Source organism: Mesocricetus auratus, unplaced genomic scaffold (genome assembly GCF_017639785.1).
Source record: "Mesocricetus auratus isolate SY011 unplaced genomic scaffold, BCM_Maur_2.0 Super-Scaffold_100023, whole genome shotgun sequence".
NCBI lineage: Eukaryota > Metazoa > Chordata > Mammalia > Rodentia > Cricetidae > Mesocricetus > Mesocricetus auratus.
The window spans coordinates 11,342,273-11,365,669 of record NW_024429204.1 but is presented as its reverse complement, the minus strand read 5'-3'; the positions used below and the strand labels follow the sequence as shown (position 1 = coordinate 11,365,669).

At 37.8% G+C, this 23,397-nt stretch overlaps 1 protein-coding gene and 1 pseudogene across 5 annotated transcripts in view; both read left to right on the top strand.

Moving 5' to 3' along the window:
• The window catches only part of Csmd3 (CUB and Sushi multiple domains 3), a 1,035,998-nt gene that overhangs the window by 773,659 nt on the left and 238,942 nt on the right, over window positions 1-23,397 (top strand). For all 5 annotated transcript variants that reach the window (XM_040730388.1, XM_040730387.1, XM_040730386.1 and 2 more), the window contains 2 exons: window positions 15,097-15,288; window positions 20,920-21,058. In XM_040730388.1, coding sequence (XP_040586322.1) covers window positions 15,097-15,288; window positions 20,920-21,058 — 331 coding nt within the window. The remainder of the gene's footprint in view (window positions 1-15,096; window positions 15,289-20,919; window positions 21,059-23,397) is intronic.
• LOC106021339 lies at window positions 1,103-2,459 on the top strand (annotated as a pseudogene).

Here is a 23,397-nt window from a genome sequence, read left to right as displayed (position 1 = left end):
TTCTTTGGAAATTCTTCTGACCTTTTAGCCTTGCCCTTGGTGTCATGTGTTTCAACTAAAGATCAGAATAAACGATTCAGCAATTTGCTTTGCTAGAAAGCATATAATTATGACTTGGGCTGGTGGAAATACATTGTGAATCATTTTGTTTATGCAAATGTCTGTGCAGAATGTAGGTTTGTTAGGAGCAATAACATAATTCATTGACCATATCTAAGGTATTTTTAACTGCCCAGATAGACACTCTTAAAAATTACGTTTAAAAAAACCAAAATTAGAAGAGTCTAGAAAATTATAATTCATTGCTAAATTGTAATCAGATATTTTATTGACCATCCCTTTTTTGTCATGCTTTTGGTGCTTTGTGAGTCTAAAGAAAAAGTAAGAACTGTTGAATGGAAGTGATCTCTTTGTACCTTTTACATAGGAAATAAATCTCCAACAGAACAGTTTTGGGTAGTTGCTCGATGGTGTTTAATCTGTATTTTAGATACACCTTCCTGATTTTTATTTATAACTAGCTTATTAAGAGAGACAAACTATGTCATAAAGCTTATAAAAACATTGCAAGTTTTATAATTATAATAGTAATACTAATGATACAGAAAGGAACAATCCAGTTAATAAAAAAACATAAAGTCCATAGGTGTACAATGATTTTTGTACAGGATTAAAGGATTATTGTATGGAAAAGGAGGAAACAGGGAATGTGCATGTGGCATCTAATTAATAGAAGGCACTTCTGGCTCATTCTAGTCAAAAATCTATTTTTGACAGATTCTATTGCACCCAGATAGCAGGAACACATCTGTTTTATTTGCTGAGTGGTCTTCAGCACCTAGCACAGGGCCTGACACTCAAGAGTCAGAAAAATTTGCTGACAAAATGAAAGCCAAGTAACTTGCATCCCCATTACAAAGCCAACAACAGATGAGTCTCATATTTCTTTGGAAGTGCCCAGCCAACGAAGACACACAGGCAAAGGCATCCCATTGATTAAGAGACTTAGTGGGAGATGGAGTGATGGATTAGAGCCTACATTTTTAGTATAGTATGTACAGTCGGCACCGATGTCCCCACCCCCTTTCTCTGTCGAATCCCCATGGCGGCCGGGACCCTGTACCCACATCCTGAAAACTAGAGAGCCTTCGAGGCCCTCAGTGGGGCTCAGGTCCGCGTGCTATCCACACAACCCCGCTTCAACTTTGGCCAGACCAACCGCATCCCTGAATTTCTCAGAAAATTTCCTGCTGTCAAGGTTCCAGCATTTGAGGGTGATATTTGAGGGTGATGTGTGTTTGAGAGAGCAAAGCCTATTGGGTAAGCAACGAGGGCCTGCGTGGAAGTACTCCAGAGGCAGCAGCTCAGGTGGTGCCGTGGGTGAGCTTTGCTGACAGTGACATCATTCCTGCAGCCAGCGCCTGGGTGTCCCCCACCTTGGGCATCATGCCCCACAACAAACGGGCCACTGGAAATGCAAAAGAGGAGATGAGGCGAATCCTGGGGCTGCTGGACACTCATTTGAAGACAAGGACTTTTTTGGTCGGTGAGCGAGGGACACTGGCTGCTATCACAGTTGTCTGCACCTTTGTGTGGCTCTACAAACAGGTCTTAGAGCCTTCTTTTCTCCAGGTCTTCCTCAGTACCAACCGGTGGTTCCTTACCTGCATTCACCAGCCCCCATTCAGGATAGTCTTCGGGAGGTGAAGCTGTATGAGAAGATTGCCCAATTTGATGCTAAGAAGTTTGCAGAGAGCCAGCCTAAAAAAAGATACTCCAAGGAAAGAAACGGGCGCACGAGAAGAGAAGCAGAAGCCCCAGGCTGAGCGGAAAACAGAATAAAAGACAGCTTCCCCAGTTCCTGGGAAGGAGATGGACAAGTTTGAGCAGGCACTCTCGATGCTGAGCCCAAGGTCGAGGACCGCTTTGCTCACCTGCCCAAGAGGCCCTTTGTGTTGGATGAGTTTAAGAGGAAGTACTCCAATGAGAACACACTCTCTGCGGTTCGGCCATATTTTGGGGAGCATGTTGATAAGAACGGCTGGTCCCTGTGGTATGCTGAGTACCGCTTGCCTGAAGAGCTCCCTCAGACCTTCAGGAGTTGTAGCCTGATCACTGGAATGTTCCCAGCGATTGGACAAACTGAGGAAGAACGCCTTTGCTAGTGTCATCCTCTTTGGAACCAACAACAGTAGCTCCGTTTCCGGTATTTGGGTCTTCCGAGGCCAAGGACTTGCCTTTCCGCTGAGTCCAGATTGTCATATACATGGAGGAAACTGGTTCCTGGTAGCAAGGACCCCCAGAGCCTGGTTCAAGATTACTTTTCCTGGGAGAGGCCCTTCCAGCATGTGGGCAAAGCCGTCAATCAAGGCAAGATCTTCAAGGGAACATGTCTTGCCATCGCCTCGCTGCCTGCACCTACCCTTCAAGGGAGATGGGGGGTCATTAAAGGAAACTGAACATTGAAAAATAATAATATCTACAATCACGTGGTTTTAAAATCTGAGCTCTATCATCACATCAATTAAAATAGAAAGGTCTCTGATTCTTTGGAGTATCCTTTGTGCACCCTCCCCTTCTAATTTCCAATTTTGTTTTATTTTGCTCGTTGAAGAGATCCCCGTTGCTTATTGAAAGGCGGCATAGTCAGTAACTAAGGGACGGTGGACAAAAGCAAGTGTCCATAGCCAAAAACAACACGGGTGAAACTCATTTCGCAAAACTTAGGACAAAGCGAATTTCACTGAAATGTAGGCTGAAAAGCAACTTTACAGTCTCCACTAAGCCAGCAGCAACAGCAGCTAAAACTTGGCTTTCATGATCTATTCATACTTTGTACGTCCTGTCACTTTGCCGTTTGGTGTTATAATCCGCAAGGCACTTTGGCTTAATCAGAGCTACTTAAGCCTGACACCGCCACCTCATGCTGTCCTTAGAGCTGTCCTGGCTTCTCAGCAGTCAGCCTCTGTATGCCCTACTTCAGTTTGTAATCTGCCCGTCCTGTTCCACTTCAGTTCTACAGGAAGGGAATCATGCTGTCATTTGCCCACAGAATAGTTGATTTGGACACAGCATTTCTGCTGCTCTTCAATCTTTGACCTCTCCATTAAGAATCAGTGCCTGCTGGGTAATACAAAACACTAAGGCTCCTAACTTCTACTGTGGAAAATTCTCAAAGAAATGGATGGCCTCACTAGGGTACGTTGAAGTCTGACAGCCTTAAAAGACTACATGACACCGCTGCCTTTGTTCTTATCCTCATTATTGTCCAACGCACTGGGTAACAGTCAACTAGCCACTCACTTCATTATCCTTCTGTATTTTTCTCCACGCTTCTGCCGGGCTGACTGTCAGAAGCCAAAGCTGCATATCACTTTACTGTTTACAAGTATTTAATGCTCTGAGTTCAGCTTTTAACGGAAAACTCTGGCGATAAATGTAAAACCTCTACGTTATGTACCTGTTCAAGTTTGCTTTCTGTTCTGTGATAAAAAAACGTTAACAAAGTCCATCCCCTGCCTGTGCAAGGTTCTGGCCATGAAAAGCTTACAGGTTGCTGTAAAATGAATAATATAAACCCAGGGACAGATATTGGGGTTCAAGCCGAAGATCAGAGAAGCAAAGGAGCCAGGCACTAGAGAGTTCTCACCTCTGTTGATGCTCAGACCAAAGGGGTGAATCCACTGTACCTCAGATTGCATCTCCAGACTGCACTGCTCTCCACCGAGGCTCAGAATCCTAGACTCTGCCCTCTGAGACTGCACTGAGCTCTTTATATACTCCCTAGTGCTTTGATTAAAGGTGGGAGCTCTGTTTTTCTTTTAGACTGATTCACTCTCCTGAAGCCCTGGGTGGCCTTGAACTCACAGAGATCCATCTGCCTCTGTCTCCTGAGTCCTGGGTTTAAAGGTGTATGTCACCACTGCTCAGCTTCTGTGACTGTGACTAGCTTTGCATTCTCATCTCCAGTGGCTTTATTAGATCATAAACTGTGTATCACCACAGGTTACAGTACATCACAGAGGAAAACCAAGGCAAAGACTCAAACAGGAAACTGAAGTAGAGACCTGGAGAAATGCCACTTCCTGGCTTGCTTCCTACGGTTTGCTCTGCTATCTTTCCTTACAGTGCAGGCCTGTGTGCCTAGGAATGGTACCGCACACAGTGGGCAATCATTAAAATAACCCACCAGCAGGCACAAGTCAATCTGATGGAAGAAATTCCCCCTTCCCATCTACATCAATGTTACACACATTATTAGGCACCATAATACCCAAGCAACCTGCCAATCTTGTGCTTTCACTTTTTATTTACATATTGCATATTTACATATGTACATATTGCAATACTACTACTCTTTGTTCGGAGAATCCTCTTCCATAGCTTTGGAAAACTTATGCTCATATTCAAAATCGATAGTTCCCACTCATTTTCCAAATCCAGGTCATACACACTGCGGTGCCCGTGCCACAAGCAACTCCGAGTATCAGGAAAAGAAAGACCAGATGTCCAGCTGTTTGTACTAAGAAGTGTCTTTATTTTGCAAGTGCTAAGAGGTCTCTCTCTTGTAGGAGGGAGCAGTCTTATATATAGTCTTACAACACAGTAGAAAAACCCCAGGTGGAAGAGAGCGTGTTTTCCTCTTGCTAGATGTTGAAGTCAGTGGGGCAATGCGGGGACAGTAAGCCAGGACTAGAAAACATGATGCACTTGTGGCTATCAGCTGACAAACAACTCTGAGACCCTGTGGGGGCTAGGCCCTAACAACATACTTTGAGCACAGATTAAAAAAAAACTCCTAAGCTCTTGCCATGTGCTGATGCTATGAGTACGTTGTTTACAGGTGTTATGTTTCCTGATTTGCTTATGATATGCGCAGATGTGGTTGTCCTAGAATAATGACTAATTCAATGTCTGTCCTGTATTTTCAATTCTTAACAGTGTCATCACACTGTTGCAATTTTGAACCTATCTGGTAGGATGTGGTCTATGTTTGCAGTCCTCGGAAGGATTATAGCACAAGGTTAAAGCTGAAAGACAAATACTGAATATCAGTATTTCCCAATCTCTTTCAGATGTCAGTTAATTCACACTCCTCTCCCAGGATAGTATGAAGGGGACATTTATAGATAAAGTTGTATTTTTCCAAATATACAGTCCATGCACAATACTGATTATGGGTGGTAGTAGGATGATTATTTGACTCCATTGCCCTAAAGCCAGTTTTGTGACAGCCAGATGTGCCACAGGCTCTACTGTGGTATGAAAGCTACACAAAGCTTCTGGACCATGATTTGCAGAATTGACTGAATGTTTTTTTTCCTAAAGTATATAGAAACAGAGACTAAGTTGCAGACTGAGAAATTATAATGTGCTGTGACTATATTTGTGATTTGTTCCATTTTGTGAATTAGCATTGAATTACTGTAACACAAAATGTTCCTGTTATTTTGTGATATGTATTTTGGTAATAATGGGATTTACAGGTATTATATATGATATTCAGTGTATACCAAATATAAACTCCTTCAAAATACAAATATCTGCAAAGAAGTGTGCAAGGAAAATAACTTCATCTCAAGGGCTACCATGAGAAGATCAGGCGGTGATTACCATGGCTGTTCTGCAAACCTATAATGACAGTTGCTAAAGCTTCAAAGACAGCAAGAGTACATTTGAAATAGTCTTTTTATTACTGGTTATAAGCCCAAGTATTTTTCTATATCTGGGAATACTGCATATGAATAAACAACACAATCCCACAGAGCTTCATTTAAATAAAGCTTTTAAATATATGTTTGACTAGCCAACATACACTAGTTATTTACCCATGAAACAAGGAATTAGTGTAGGGGCTTCGATAGATACTCATGTAAAGAGTACTAGTTGTTCTTTCAAAGAATCTAGGTTAGTTTCCCGAAACCCACATGGTAGCTCACAACCATCTGTAACTCCAGTTACAGGAGAGCCTTCTTTTGATTTCCATGGGGAAACGTTATACACTAAATTAACCTGTAAGCCCCACCAACCAATGACCAGGTAAGGTGATACATATGCATACATGCAGGCAAAATATACAAACACATAAAAATAAAATAAACCTTAAATAAAATAAATTATTGGAATACAGAATTATATACACTCTAGAAATATTTAGTCTATGACTAACTGGCTCACTGCCCTTGGACAAAATACAACCAAAATGTCAATGTATGGAACAGAGATGCATTTACATCATTGCAGACAAGAAGACCCGGGCAAGATATAGCCCCAAAGACATGCACTCAGCACATATGTCTTCCAAGTATAGCTCTGCACCTAAGGTGTCCAACATCTCCTCCAAGTCACACTACCAGCTGGGAACTGAATTATCATCCTATGATCCTGTGAGAGAACCTCGATATTCAAATGGTGACACTCCAACCTGGTCTCCAGAAGTCATTCACCGTTTCACAACTCTCATTTCCAAAGTCACCCAAGTCTCAGCTTTATGCAGAAGTCGTACTTAAAATTCTCCCCTGAGACTGACACAAACTTCTAGATGTGAACTCCTATAAAATGTGACTGAGCCATTTTCCTGGCACCCTGTAGGACTCCATCCTGTTTAGTCTCCTCTTCCTTAATGTCTTTGGATATGGGCAAAACAGAGACAAATCCTTTGCCAGGATGTAGCATCCATGCCCTCCATCCAGCTCCTCACAGCTTCTCCATTCTTAGAAGAAATATTGAATACAGGTTCCTAATTTCTACCTACTCTTGTCAGAACTTCTCTTTCTCTAGTGTGATCCCGACATTCACCAGGTCATATATTCTTGTCATCTGGTACATGCCCATGCTGATCACTTTTCCATACTTTGCATACTTTGGTGATTTGTATGTCTTTCTTAGCTGCATGTCTTTTCAACTCAGGCCCAGTTGTTCAACTTTTAATTGATGTATATATAGCCTAAACTGGCCTCAAAAACTAGCTAACCTCCCACAATGACTTGATAAGTAACAGACATCTTTTCCATTCAGCCATCCCCAAACATTATTATTCTAATTAAAACTTGATGCAAATCGTCATCTATAAGTTATGATAAGTTAATTTCTCATAGAGATAAATGAAATAGTTTCGGGCATTTTGAACAACAATGGGTAAGAGTATCGCTTGTATTCTCTGTTTCTTCTCCCAGTGAGATAAAGTCTGAGTTATTAATGTGTCTCTCTTAGCAGCAAGAGTATTACTTGGTTCAGTAATTACTTACTGTAATATATGAAAGCATATGAATTCATGAAAGATATTTACGTGTGCTAGGATGTACATGAAGACATGAGCTTTGAGTTTGTTTTTCCATAAGATGCGTTAAGTACCTTTGTTTCTCTTCCGTCATGCCTCCCTGCGTCTTAACCTGACTTAACGTACCATTCATGTATCCTGAAAAGAAATTGTGACTCTGAAAGAAGTCACTTATCTGTATAGCTAGCAAAGTATGGACCTTATAATTCCACTGAATGTCCTTTATAAAACTGATGGATCATCCATGAGCCAGATGCTCAACCAAGATGAAATTCTCCAGGGAAAACTCTGCTTCTAGGTCTCCATCTGCATTATAAATATTTCCTGATTGATTGTGTTCCTGCTTAAGGAGTCCAGTGAGGCAACTCACCTCCATTATAGAGGACAAAGTATGCAGTATATTGTTAGTTTGTAGTCAACGCAAAATACAAAGCATAACCATGGAAGACAAGAAGGACGTTCTTGTGAAAGCCAAATTTGATCTATGACCTCATGGAAGTCACTTGAAGAATTGTGATTGTACACCACAAAATTAAATTTTATGCCAATTGGTTATACTCATTCCAAGATCAATAATTTCATAGAATTGTATATTTAACCATTACAATGGGATCTTAGATTTTTATCTAATCCTGGGAGACAGGTAAAATACTTCTATGGCAGATTATCAGATAAGAGAGCAAAAGTCTATAGAACTGAGATAAACTTTATGCAATACAGTCTAGCTCCTGCATCTAATTGTGATGCTGTTTTAACTGCATGAAATGTAAGGTTGTGTCTGTTTTGATGGTCCTAAGGAATTTTATGACAAATCATCAAATATCTAAACAGAAATGGCAAACAAGAATCACAGAGTGTTGTCAATTTGTTTAGTCTTTTTAATGCTGCTCAATGCATTTTCAAGAGAAAAAATAGCTGCAATGTTAATTTTTCCACTGGGTCATTACAATCATATTCAAGACATCAGATTTCCTAAAGGCAATAATTACATATATGCATATATATATATATTCCATGTGCTTGTTTCAAGTATGTGAAATATCTGTCTCCAAAAAAATGTACACTCTTAATTAGACAGAAAGAAAATATGTGAATCAAATACATATTTTTATACCATAGAAAAGTTATACTAACAAGAAAATGGTTATATACAGTAGCAGTTAGTGCTTTTTAATCTCACGTCTTCAGGTTATCCAGAATATATTGAAGCAAATTGCAGTGTAATATAAATCTTGGTACCACATAGTTAGGATGAGTGTCCATTGCTTTAAAATATGGTTTAATGTAAATGATCAGTAACCATTTTATGTTCATTAACTCATTCCCCAAGCATCTACAGGGGTTCTTCTTATTGAAAAGATGATTCATTTCTTCCTAGCACAGAAGGACAGAGTAAAGGGTTTTTTTGGTTTTTGTTGTTGTTATTTTGGTTTGGTTTGGTTTTTTTGTTTTGTTTGTTTGTTTGTTCTTCAAGACAGGGTTTCTCTGTATTGTTTTGGAGGCTGTCCTGGAACTTGCTCAAGGCTGGCCTTGAACTCACAGAGATCCACCTGCCTCTGCTTCCTGAGTGCTGGGATTAAAGGCGTGTGCCACCAACGCCCAGCAAGAGTGAGATTTTATTTGATAAAGGTCACATCTACTTGATAAACACATGCAATGATTATCAGTAGATTTGGTTCACTGTAGTATCAAATGATATCAAATCTAATTAGATATATTAGAAACAATTTCTTTGTTTCTTTGTACATAAATAATTCTCCATTGTACCATAAAGTATTCTATAATAACATATGCTAAAGATCCACTTATATGTAGGAGTTAGAAATAGAATGGCAGATCTGAGCTGGGCATGGTGGCACATACTGTTACCATGGTAACATACTGTTACTATGTTTTAGGGGGGAAAATGGAGAGTAACAGAAAAGGGGTATATTTGGAATTTTCCCAGTAAAACTTGCTCATGAACTGTAGCTATAAATTTATGTTACTCTGCAAGTCTATTTATTCAAACTACAGGCAATGAGAATGTTTAATAAAAAATGAAATAGGTACTCATTTTATCACAATAAACGGTATTCCCCTTTGAAAGTAAGACTTGCCATAGGGAATTTATTTCCTTTTGAAATCACTAGAGAGAAAAACCTCATTTTATTAGAAACAAATGCAACCATACCAAGAGAAACTGCAGTTATTCAAACAACAGAGAAAGAGTAGGGCAGTAGAATAGGTAAGCTGATTAAGTGCTGGCCTTAAACGCATCAAGAACTCAGTGTGATCCCAGATGCAAGTAGATGTAGCTGGCATGGTGGGGCATTTACTTCATGCCTACGACTGGGGAGGAAGCGATAAGGGGACCCCTGGAGATGACTGTTTGCCAGATAGCCTACCTGGTGTGCCTGGCAAATGAGAGATACCGACTCAAAATGAAAGTAGATGCCAAGGAATGACCTCTTCCCAGATGTCTGGTTCTCTTCTGGCCAATGCATGCACACCAACGTGCATACGTAGACGGGCATATACATGTGTGCATATGTGCATGCGCACACAGGTACACATGTACTTTCATATACACAGGTACCTGTTCAGACAAGAATATATCCAAACATGCACATAGAAGCACAAAATTGCAAAGCAACTCTTAAAATTTTTTGTCAGTATACAAAGCAATTTCTAAAAGGCTTTGTCAGTGTACAATCTCTCTTATGTCAGGAATTGTCCTTTCTGTTGTGAACTCATTTCAAACTAAATTACTCTTCTCTAGCGATACCATTTTAAAAGAAAACTTGAAGTGATATGAGTAGAATAAAATTTGCGCAAATACTATCTTGAATTTGATTGGTTGTTTTTACTTTTCTACTCTTATTGAGATTATGTTGAACATTGTAAAGTGATGAATTTATTGAATATTTGGTGAAGAATTTACACAGTTGTGTAAAACATTCGACAACCCAGGGTATTTCTGGTCACTCCACATATTAATATCAAAAAAGTACATACAAAAGAGGTATTAGAACAAAAACATGGTGTTTTGTTTTGTTTTCCGAGACAGGGTTTCTCTGTATTGTTTTGGAGGCTGTCCTGGAACTCGCTCTGTAGACCAGGCAAAAACATGCTTTATAATTAGATATAAAACAATATGAACTAAAGTAATTCAGAAAAAAATAGAAATGGTATGTTACTATACTGTGAGTCAATACACTGTTTTCTGATACTTTTATAGTTTTGTATGTAAAAAAGATAATAAAAGCTTATATTATACAATTTATTCTACAAAAGCTTTTACATATTATGCTAAATTATAGAAGTACTCAATGAGAAATTCCAAGAGGTAATCAAAGTTTGTATAATAGCAACAGAAATGAAAGCCACATTTTAAAATTTTAGAGTTGTATGCTCCAATATAGGTGAAAATTAGTATTAAATAAAAATTACCAGTTCCTAAATAATGTAGCTAATCCCTTTAAAAAGTTACAATATTAAATAATTGTTCATAATAATAATAATTATGTGACATTTTCTCACTCTTAAGTCTGTAGAAGAAATAGCATAATTCCTGAAATGATTTTTTTCATTCGTTTTTGTTTCTACTAATTCAGAGGAAAAGAATGGTTGGTACTAAAATGCTTATAATTTTTCCTATTCACAAACACAGAAGGCAACCATTATGGATCCAAACTTTGAATAAGTGAAGAAAATAAAACAATAGCATTCCTACAAAGCAATTATTTCTGTGGGTATTTAACTAATTGCTTTTAGAACTCCCGTAATTCCAGCTGGGTGAAAGAGTTCTTTGATCTTTCATTAAACCCCCTCATTCTCTGCTATGTTTTAAAACTTTACTCCTAATTTGTTTATTAATGGAGAGAAAATGGAACAGTAGGGACTTACCACCTGTTTCCTTTCAAGTGAATTAGACCTCCAGGCAAATATGTATTCTCACATAAGTCTTACCCTAGTGTGAAAGCCCTCTTTTTGTAGATAATTTCTCATTTAAATCAGTAAGCTGAGAAAACTTAATAAGAAATATACATTTGATCCTCATGTTTACCTACGACCAGATCACTCTAACTGTTGCTTTTCAGTGTTTCTATCTTGGCCTGTGTATACATATGTATGTATCAATATAAATATATATATCATATATTGTTATATATGAGAATGTCATAGCTTAACAAATTTTGCAGGTGTAGAAATAATCAAGTAAGTCTCCACACAACAAAACAAAGCTCTAATTTTCCTATTAATATTCATCCTTGTAGTTTTCTTTTTGAAGTTTGTCTCAAGTTCTTCATGATGCCACTCCTTCCAAGGACAACATCCCAAACATAGATGTTGTGTGTATATGTCAAACCTCCTTCTGTAGTTATGTAAATCTGCCTCAGGTCTTACTTCTCTTTTCTCAATACTCTCACTAAGGGTTCCCTTGATAGTTCTTACAGGAAAATAATCCCTCCAGAAATAACTAGGGTGAGCTAGAGGTAATATTTTAAGACTGGATTTGAACTATGCCAACTAAAATTTCTAATTACAGATAGAATATCTCTTCTGAAAATGTGTTAATGTTTATTATTCGATGGCTTGGGAAGGGAGGTTTGTAGTCTCTGGGATAATGACAATGAAAAGAGAACACCGGTGTGTTAATAGTGCTGTGAGTTATATGAGTAGACCTACAGATGTTTAAGTCATGCTATGAATCTTTGGTTCTGATAAATTTCAGGCATCTTACTTAACAGACCTAGGCATATTTATAAATTGAGGACATGATAGCAGTAGGCTCATAGAGATCTTTTTCTTTCTCTTTTGAGGGTTTAGGGAATTGTATGTGTAATTGCATGTGTGTTCAGAAATGCTACATTATCAGTAAAATTAATGAATATCTATGAGACTTTGGTACTCAGCTTACTATGACACAAGTTTTAGAAGCCTGTCTAGATTTTTATATTTTTAGTCAAGGATTGGTAAAATGTTACTGGAAATCTTCATTTCACAATTCTGAAAAAAAAGTATATAAAATTAACAGATTTAAGGAGCAACAGTTTTCATTTTTAAAATCAGGTGTTTAAAAATTAATACTTTAAAAATACAAGGACAGAATTTATATAGTTAAAGATTGGTGTTTCTGCTTATTTGTGGGGTGTCAAATTTAATATTATGCTATCATTTTCAGCTTCTTTTATTTTCTGAGACAGGGTTTCTCTGTATTGCTTTGGAGGTTGTCCTGGACTCTCTCTGTAGACCAGACTGGACTCGAACTCACAGAGATCCACCTGCCTCTGCCTCCTGAGTGCTGGGATTAAAGGCCTATGCCACCAACGCCCAGCTCCATTTTCAGTTTCTTACTTGTGAACACTGTCTTGATTCCTACACAACTCAAGTCAATACATTGCATCACAATGTGAGCTTCACTATTTTATTATATATACATGGATAGACACATGAGTATAGCAAGCCTGATGGCTGATTACATTGATTCTTCTCTTGGTAGGTAGCTTGTCTAACAATGTCTTATTCAGCTAATTAATAGACCTACACATCCAGCTAGCAATGTGACTAGTACTCGCATACTTGTCTACTGAAGACAGAAAATAAAATTCATCCGTGGCAGTACTAACTAGTCTTGATGTCTGTTCAGTTTGTGAATATATCACATACTTTACCCAGTTTTCCCAGATAATATGGGAATTCTGACACTGATGTAATTCACCAACCTTTTTTAGAGTTTAACAGTTCCACAAGAATATATGTATTAATATGTAGCAATCTTATGACGATAGATTTCTGTGACAACCACCATAACCAAGACACAGAACATTTCCATTACAAGGAGTCATATAGTACTCACAACCAGTTACCTCCCAACATTTCTTCATACATTCTAACTAGTTCATTATCTAGTCAACTAGTTAATTATCCACTTTCAAAAAAAGTCATCTCAACAATGATTTATAATGCAACCAAACAATGTACAACCTTAATTATCATGCTTATAACATGACAATTTCATAACACACAAACTATGTGCATTCACACCTTGTTATGTTGAGCATCACTTTATGTTATGGGTTTCCCACAATTTAACCACCTGTAGGGATAAATGCTTACTTACATCTACAGCTTCCGGGCTATAAAGCAAGTATATGATAAGTTCTACAACAAACTGCAGAAATCCTTCCTGGTGGGCCTTATTCTAGTTTGATTTTTATTGCTGTGATAAAATACTGAAACAAGAACAACTTAGAAGGGAAAATGTTTATCTTTGTTCTCAATTCCTGATTAGAGTCCATCATTATAGGTAAGTCAAAGTGACAGGAAAGAGGTCACATCCCATCTACAATGCTAACCAGTTATTTTTTTAAAAAGATGTGCGTGTTTACATGTTTGCCTGCTTATGCTCAGTTAGATTTTTCTAATCTATACAATTCAAGACCCTCACCCAGGGAATGGGATAACCCAAGGTGGTTGTCTGCCCACCTTCACCCATACTTGGCTATAGGCCAATCTCTATAAGCTGTCACTCATTGAGACTCTTCCAAGGTAATTCTAGAGTATATCAAGTTGACAAAGCTAAGTTTCTTATTGTCATATCATCCTTCAGCTCTCCATGCAATGTGTGAATGATCATGCAGTTTTATCGAAAATTTTGTCAGCAGCTAGTGTCCTCACATATTCAATTCATTTTATTTAACGTTAGAAAGTTTAATATGTCATAAAGGCTTGCTGTGATTTTAATTTTAATTTTGTAAGTTAACGATGGGAAGTATATTTCCACATAACATTTGATGATCTTTGAAAAAACCTTTATATCTATCTTGAAATTTGATTGTTAGTATGAATTGAAAGAGTATTTTCTGTCTGTTTCTCTCCCTCTTCCTCAACCTGACATAAGTTGGATATCTCCCAAACAATTATTTTCTCCCATTAGCAATGTTCATTTTAATCCCTTCACAGTGACTTTAGCATAGTGGAATGATTAGTTTTAAATGTCAGCATGCCACAAGCTATAATATCCTGCAAAGAGAGTCTCAGTTGAGGAATTTTCTAGATCAGGTGCATTTGAACCTCTAAGCCTTTTTATAGGAAGTTCAGTTGAGTTGAAATGAAAGACTCACCAGGTATGTGGGCAGCAACATTTCGTAGTCTGGACCCAGAGCTGTGTGAGAGAAGAAAGCTAAATGAGTGCAAGAAAGTAAGGATGTAGCCAGGCGTTGGTGGCGCACGCCTTTAATCCCAGCACTCGGGAGGCAGAGGCAGGCGGATCTCTGTGAGTTCGAGACCAGCCTGGACTACCAAGCGAGTTCCAGGACAGCCTCCAAAGCCACAGAGAAACCCTGTCTCGAGAAAAAGAAAAAGAAAGTAAGGATGTGTGTCCATCATTTCTTTACCCTTAAGAGTAGGTATGATGGGACTAGTTCATTGAGTTCCCAAAGTGGTGTGCTGTATCCTGGAATTGTAAACCAAATAAGTAACCACTCCCCCATCGTGTTTTTCGTTTGCTTGTTGTTTGTTTCTGGTATGGGTATTTGTCACCTAGAAGAAATATCTGTAACATAGAATGTGGAAAATTATGATGTCTAGTATATAGTGATTCAAATGCTTTGCTACTTCTTAGGAAAAACTAACACATAGATATTCCAAAAAATGCAAAATCATTTATTCATAGATATTTTAAAGTTCATTCAGGCAGTTTTAAAAGGCAGTTTCCTAAGAAGACATAAACATGAGGAAAGTTGTAAAAGTCAAGTCTTTCAGTTTGGAACCGTGAAACTGATTTTAATCATATAAAAACTAAAAAAAAATGCCATCCTGCCTTTCGATAGGTTCAGTTGCCACTGCCTGTCGTGATCCAGGAGTCCCCATGAATGGGACACGGAACGGGGATGGACGAGAACCTGGCGATACCGTTGTCTTCCAGTGTGACCCAGGCTATGAACTTCAGGGACAGGAGAGAATAACCTGCATTCAGGTAGAAAATCGATACTTCTGGCAGCCCAGCCCACCAGTCTGTATAGGTATGGTTACAGAATAATTAAGATTTTCTAAAATATAATGCAATGATTAAAAGCTGGTATTGATGTTCTTAAACATTGTATTCCAGAAAAGTGCTGTGTGAGAGTCTGAGATTTCAGAGATGCATCCGCATAGCCCAAAGTGTACAAAATTATCAAGGGTGATTACTAAGTTCTGTCCTTAAGAGCCTGTAATTTTGGTATATTATAAACAGCTCAAAGCACCTAAAATTTAATTAATCAAATTTCCAGAATTGCTTTTTCTGTCTCTGTTCCCTGGATAAATCTGTTGTCTTTGGCTTTAAAATGTAGAGGCATTGAGTATCTACCTTTAAATTGAGCTGGGTTGGTCTACTCTTGATATGCATGTTTCTTCTAAGAAGCTTGCATCGGCAGTTATTTTAGAGATTCTAAAGGCTGGCTTTCCATTCCAGTCGGGAATATCAAAAGAACATCTAACTTTGTTAGGATGATCTAAGGAGTGTCCAGACATTGTCCCATGCTTTCCATTGCCTGACCTTTGTCACCAGGCTTATTCTCAAGTCTCCAACTCAGACTATGTAGAGATTCATGATCTCAACTCTATCAGTATAGTTCCATAGTTTCGTATCAAATGGCATGTGGAGTTAGAAAATGTGTTTTCAGCACTTCATTAAGAAACAAGGAGACTCAATCACTGCGTGTAATAACTCATGAAAGTTACAAAGTCAGGTTCACTTATTACTTGACGTTTCCCATTTCTTATCAACCTAATTGTCAATGAAATGAAAGCTAAAAACCGTATTTTTACAACACATTTTCTATATTTTGTGGGTAGGTTTTTTTTTTTTTTGTGGGTAGGTTTTTAAAGTGTGATAGCATTCAAAGGCCTAATCCTTCCTGGAGGCAAAATGGTAGCTCCAGGTCATTTCTGTAGATACTGAAGGCAGATAATGAGGATCAAAAAAGCATGAAAGAGACTTAAAATCTGAAACAAAATAATGGCATAGCTTGTACTAGTTCATATTTTGATACATTTGGTTTTGCAGTTAATCTTTTATAGCTATGCTGTTCTATTGTTCTTTATGAACTATTGCAAGATTTAAACTATCACATGTAAACTAATTTATATTAACAAAATCTGTGTGAATAAATTGAGGTAAGATAAGCAACTCGAGGAACTTTTCCAAGGGGCTAAAAATATAAAGTATATTTGCTTAAGGTGTGAATATCCTTATTTATGACTTGGTTGGCATGTGAGATTAAAAATAAGTTAAAACTCCATATTCTAACTAATTGAAATTTGTTGCATATCATAAAGAGAATCTCTATATAAAACAATCTAGGTAATATTCAAATAGTGAAGGAGGAAGGGCTCATGAGTCCCTACAACAAACTTTGGAGCTATTGTCAGTTATGACTTCTCTTGGAGGGAGAGTCATTCCAATTGGATTTTTCCAGGGGATGACTCCACACCCATAAGTAGTACAATTTTGACTCCATGTTTTATTTTTCATTAAAAAAAAAAACACATAAAGTTGGAAGAGCATGGCGACTTAGAAGTCACCCTGGGAGGAATTAAGGTAAAGAATGGAGGATAAATAAGATCAAAATACATTTCTACATGATATTCTCAAAGATTTAACAAAACTGTATTGTATAGAAAAATGTTGAAATTCCACAAAAACAAAAAATTGCTGCAGGTTGTCTGGCTTTGTGTGATTATTAGGTCAGGGGATCCCTTAATAGGATTACTTAATATAATAATAGGATTACTTAATATAATAATGTTATATTAACAGTATGTTTCTATGTAGAATCTTAAAATATTGGGGAGAAATCTACTGAACCAAAGGGAAAACAACACAGCTCAAACTTCAATAAGTGTAAAGAGTTTTGAGAGAGACTGTTATGAAATTCCATTTATAAACTACACTATTCTCTCGCTAACGGGGCCTGATATTAAGGGGGAAAGTTGAGCAGTAAATCTTACTTCTGTGGAACAGGGTATGGAACATTTTTTGTATGGATTTTTTTTGGAAGGATAAGATAGCTTTAGGAGAAGATATGCATTAGAACATCTCTGAGGAAGAAAATAACTTATAAAAAAGAGAATCTGAAAAATTGCTAAGGCTGCGGAAAGCTTGACCTCTGTGACTGATAAGAAAGAACTCTCTGATTGGAAATACTATGCCAAAGATTAAACCCTGAACTTCTTAGAAACTCCTTAAGTGTATGTCTCAGACCTTGGAGAATGAAGCATTTTACTTGCATGTGAAGAAAACAAAAAACAAAAAAAAAATGCAGCCTCGTAGCAAGTAACAAACAGAAGGATGCTATCTTTAAGAGTCAATAGAATTCATTCTAACCAAATTGACAGTGTGAAGATTACTTTGACATTGCCACAGGGAAAGTAGCAGCACTCAATATGAAGGTAAATAGTAAAGGCATTAGTGCGGGTGGGTAGCTGAGAAAGACTGTACATGAATAAAATAGAAATGGCAAAGAAAATTTAAGAATATCATAAAATAGATCCATAGTTGCTGCCCCTGTGACTGTCTTATAAGAAAATACACTCAGAACAAATCGGGCATGTCAGGATTCCAAAGAAGCCAGCTGAAATTCAATTCATGAATGCCTTTGATTTTATTTTGGGTGCTTTATGATTAGATATGTAAACAGTGAATGGATTTCTAACTGGTATTTAAAGTCGAAGGTATTTTAGAATAATTGTCTGTATTCATTGGAAGTCTGGGATTTAGAAATGTCAGAAAGTTTCACCCTCTTGTTGGCTCGGTTATGTTTTTCAAAACTACCAAAGCTATGAAATACATAAGGAAAATATTGATAGCATAAATAATGGAATAAAAAGATTTTTAGGAGCCCTTATACCTGAAGGAAAGGAAAGTCATGGGCAATATCTAGTAAGATTGTCAATATGCACGTATTGTCCATTCTTTGTTCAAGAAGAATACATTCACATGTGTATATATGTATCTACATAAAATTTCTAACAATACATAGATCAGTGTTCCTAGTAGCAAATAACAATACTGATGACATTTTGCACATTAGATATAATCCCAATCCGTAATACCCAGAGACTCACAAAGCTTATCAGTTCTATTTTTTCCTGTATGATATGGACATATTTGCATTTACTGTTGCACCCAGCTTTGTACATTCTTCATGTTTGTGCATCACTCATACATATTTCTAAGGTCCTGCACACAAGTTATTATTATCCACAGAACAGAGCACCACTCATTGGACTACACATTCATTCATAGTGTTAACGTACTTTTCACAGTCAATATGAAGAACTACTAACATGTCGATAGATAATATAGACATGTGACATGCGTCTGGGCAAAAAGCCCGCTGTATAAGAAACAGTCTTGATGTTACATTTGATCAGTCAATAGTGTTTAGATGAATTGAGGCAATGAAAACAGACGTATTCTGAAAGAGGATGTTACTGTCATCATAGTGTGTTTCAGCAAAGCCAAAACTCAGTCCAGCTCACCCAAGATGAAACTTCACTCTTCTAAAGTGCTCCTAAAGGCTATGGTACATTTTAAGTCATAAGGGAAACTACATGAATTCAAACATGAATAACATTGCAAAAGGAAGGAATTACATGAACAGAAAGTATATGGAATTATAAGAATTTTAAGTCCCAGTCTTACAGCCCAGTAGTCTAAGGTGACCTCCTGAGCTTAGTTGGTGGGACTCACATGATAGAAGTGGAAAATCGATTCCTGGGAGTTGCCCTCTGACCTCCCCTTGTTTTGATACAAGCACACAAATTAATGAACTGCTGTAATTCTAAAAGATTTTTTGGTGGTGTTTTCCATGTAATTTATACATCCGAAGTGATAGCAGATGATATTGCAAAGGGTATAGAGTTCAGGTGAAGCAGTTGGCTTACAACTGGGACATTGTCTTTTAAGTTGTAGAGCACTCCTGCAAAGTCTTTGCATTTCTTTGCTGTGATTAGATAATTTTCACTCAAAAGATAACTGATAGAAACAGAGTTAGCTACTGCCATTATTATAAAGAAATAGATGAGTTAATTTAGGTCAAGAAATATGGTAGCAAATAAGGAAAATGGGCCAAGTCGAAGTGTATTTAAGAAATAGATTCTTGATACATCTTAGTGAACTGAGTATGAAAATCAGTGAAAAACGTTAGGCCCTATGCTTAGAAATACACATGAAGGTAATGTAAATCGAGCAACTTAACAAAGCAAACAGGCATTTGACTTGAGTGTTATGTAATTTTGATATTATATAATTTGCGTAGCACATTACTGTGTATCAATAGCTACGAAGACTTGTGTAATTTGTAACTTACCAGAGATCATTGGCAGGGTGTGATAAAAAGACAAGTTTCCCATTAATAAATTGAAAGATAAAGGCATGAGCATATTCAACAAAGAAGACTTTAACTGAATACAATATACTGGGGGGTGGAGGAGCTTTATAAGGGACTCGGGAGAATAACCAGGCCATAAAATGAAATGGAGATTTTCATGACAAAACTGAAGTCTACACAAATTCACTAGAAGAAATTGAACAGCAAATCCCAGAAAGTAGCCTGGCAGATCTGAGTTGAAGTTACCAAGTTAAAAGGACTGCTTATGAAGAGAAAGAAAAATTCAGTAGTCCGTAGTATGCTTGTAAACTTGAAAGAGGTTGAGAGTGAACTAACAATAGCTTGCCTTGGAGCTGAAGAGGATTGTAAACAGAAAACTAGAGGAGATAGTTGCAGAAAGTAAAAAACCCAATTAAAGACTTCTTGATCTCCAGGCAGGACACAACTCAAAATAGAGTACTACCACTTAAGAGCATTTGTCTGCTCGTTCATACTTGGGCACACTTGACTTAAAATTTAGCAGAGAAGAAAATCTGGCTTCATTTGCCAAACGGAATTCAGCAAGCATGGACTTGTTATTTTCAAAGTCTCGTTGCATTCGTGTAGCGATGGCTAGCAGAGATCACTGGGACACACTGAAAGAGACACTGTGACAGCGAGAACACTGTTGTCCTAGCCTTAGGTGTAGAGCAAGGGCGAGCGGAGAGAAAGTTCTCTTTGCTGAGAAAATTCCCCAGAAAGAGTAAAAAAGGAAGAAAACATGAACGTATGGTGTGATTGGGTAGCTCAGAGCATGTTATACCTCATTCCACACACTATTTCTAAGCAGAAACTGGAATCAGATTTCTTTTCTAATAACCATGGAGAAACCAGTTTTTTAATCCCTCTTGTGATGGTTTGCAGTTTGTGGGACACAAAACAGTAACAGGTGACGTCATTTTTGAAAGGCAGTAAAGCAGTTCAAGTCAACATATCAGTATGCAGGCATGCATGCATGCATGCGCGTGCTGTGCGTGTGTATGTGTGTGCGCATGTGCGCGCGCGCACTTTCGTGTGTGTACAAACGTTTGAGCGTGTGCATGTGCGTATCCGTGTGTGCTTGCGTTCAATATTTTATCGGTTCCCTTGAAAGACTTGCAGTGTCCCAGCAACCCATGCTGTAGACATGGAGTGTGTGCAGAGTTTCTCATGCCCTCAAAGAAACGTTTTCACAAATATAGACAGCTAATGGCTCTTATTAATCTCTTAAGGTATTTTGTTTGCTTGTTTAAATTAAAGCACCTTGTGGAGGCAATTTAACAGGATCTTCAGGCTTTATCCTTTCGCCAAACTTCCCTCATCCGTACCCGCACAGCAGAGACTGTGACTGGACTATCAGCGTCAATGCTGACTACGTTATCTCCTTGGCATTTATCAGGTGAGCGCTCTCCACGTAGAAAAAAAAAATCTTTTCTGGTTAGTTTGCCTTGGCATTTGTACTAGGGTGAGGTTTTTTTTTATTTATTTTAAAAATTAACGCCAACACTGATACGTTAGAGTGGGTGATTTAAAAGCCTTGGTTGGCATCAGCAGGTATGCATGGTGGGAGTGAGAATTGGCACGGGATATCCAGGGCAGACGAAGATGGGAAAGATCCAGAAGCCTATCACGAACTTTGCTCCCTATTGTTTTTCTTTCTCTCTGTATTTATCACCGCTGATTCCACCTATCATCTGTTCTTATACTAACGGATGAAGCAGTCAGTGGATCAATATCTTTTGTCTCGTATCCACTGCAACCAAATTCCCTTGCTGCCATGTGTGTGTTACTGGATTTGGAAGAATTTGTCTTCCTAATCACTTTCCGTCTTAGCGTCTCATTTAATCACACTCCTCCCCGGGGTCTCATCAAGTCCAGCAGATGAGAAAAATGTGCCGGCTCATTGCTAGATCTTCGAACAGAGCTTTCTGGGTTTCCGAGGTTTTCCATGGGGATGCTCACAAGTTCATCTTATTGGGCCTTATCCCTGGGGAGACTATTGCACGGGAACTAACAGAGTTGGAGTCCTAGATGGGACTCTAGACTTGCCACTATCGTTTCTGTTTTATTTGAAAGAAAAAAAAAAACAGATAAGTTTTCCTCGTGATATTTTATCACAAAAATGTGACCTCTTTCGATTTAAGATTTCAGTGAGGGGATAGGAGAGGGACAAAATTAAGGCCAGAGATAGAGCAGCTGACTAGCATGAACAAAACTCTGGGTTCATTCCCCAGAACCTCAAAGCCAAGCAATGAGAAAATGTTGCAATGGGACTATTGCGTTTGCGCTGTTTAAAGTGACTGACTTCTCCCTAATTTACAATTTTCTTCTTGTTCACAAACACTGATGCAATCAATAGATCTGTTCTAAGTAGCACAGCTGGCCATTTTAACTTCAGTGTTTCAAAGAGGTTTGGGATTGTGTAAAATGTTAAGCAAAAACATAAAGTATTTTCTAGCACATTGAAGCCAAGTTAAAAAACCAGGTAACTTAATATCAGGAAAATTAGCAAAATATAGAAATTCTATTTTTAAAATTCATAGTATTGAATAAATCATGATTATTGCTGCCAAAGAAATGACAGTGGGATTTTTGGTTATTTCAGGACATCTTTGCAAGGCCTCCCTTGGCAAATGAAATTATCATGCCCATTTTTTGCTATTGGAGAAATTGCATTTTAAACCAATAGCAATTATCAAGATATTTGTTACAGGGCATTGTTTCCCATAAATTAAATTTAGCTAATAACTTGGGGATAAAGGGCTATACTGCAGGAAATATAGAAAAGAAATTTGATTTTCAATTCTGTCATTCATTATGTGACATTGAGGAAATCTCTGACTTTTAAAGGTTTCTATATATTCACCAGTAAAATAACAACTACGCTCCCTTCCTTGTATCTCAGTATTGCCATGATCAAATTAATTTTTAAGAAAATGTCATATATGCAGTGCTTGTGTGAAAGGAATCATTGCAGAGAAGAGCCTAAAATTTCCCAAGGAATTTTTTTTCACTTTCATATTCAAAAGAGCTATAAGTCAAGACATTAAGCATTCCCTTTAGTCCAAGCTGGAAACTCAATGATCTGTCCAGTTCTCAGTATTTAAAGGGGGTATTTTTAGGATTCCAAGCACAGGAACTACTGTCATGTCCTTTGCAAAGCACTTGTTTCCATTGAGACTCCGGCGGGGAGATAGACAAGGCGGTTGTCGTTAAAATCAAAGCTAAGGAAGACAAAGAAAATTCACAACGCTGTGGTCCACAAGGGCCAATGAGATCAAGCCAATTCTGCCTTCTGCCATTAAATATCAGGAGTTACCAGAGTCCACGCCTGTGATCCATTGGCAGGATTTAAGATCAAGTAGTTGAACTGGCAAACTGTGGAATAAATGTTTTCTCAACTTTCTCAGGCCGTGCATGACCTTATGTATGAGAAGGGCTTGGAAGATCTGTGCCACCTCGTCTTCCGCCCTGGCAATTTATACACAAGTAAATTGGTTCCTACTGGAAACCAGTAAGAGAGAAAAAAAAAAAAAAAAAGAAACAGTTGCAGAAACTTCACATTGTTGCATTCCGTATATTTGAAATATCTTAAATATAAATGTCATAAAGTTACAGCAGACGGTATCTTAATATTGACAAGCTTTCCAGTTTCATTTGAAATCATAAGCTAATTGACTTTTCTTATTAGCCTAAATGAGTTCTTTTTTTTCCTTCATTGTTTCTGAATCCTCTGGT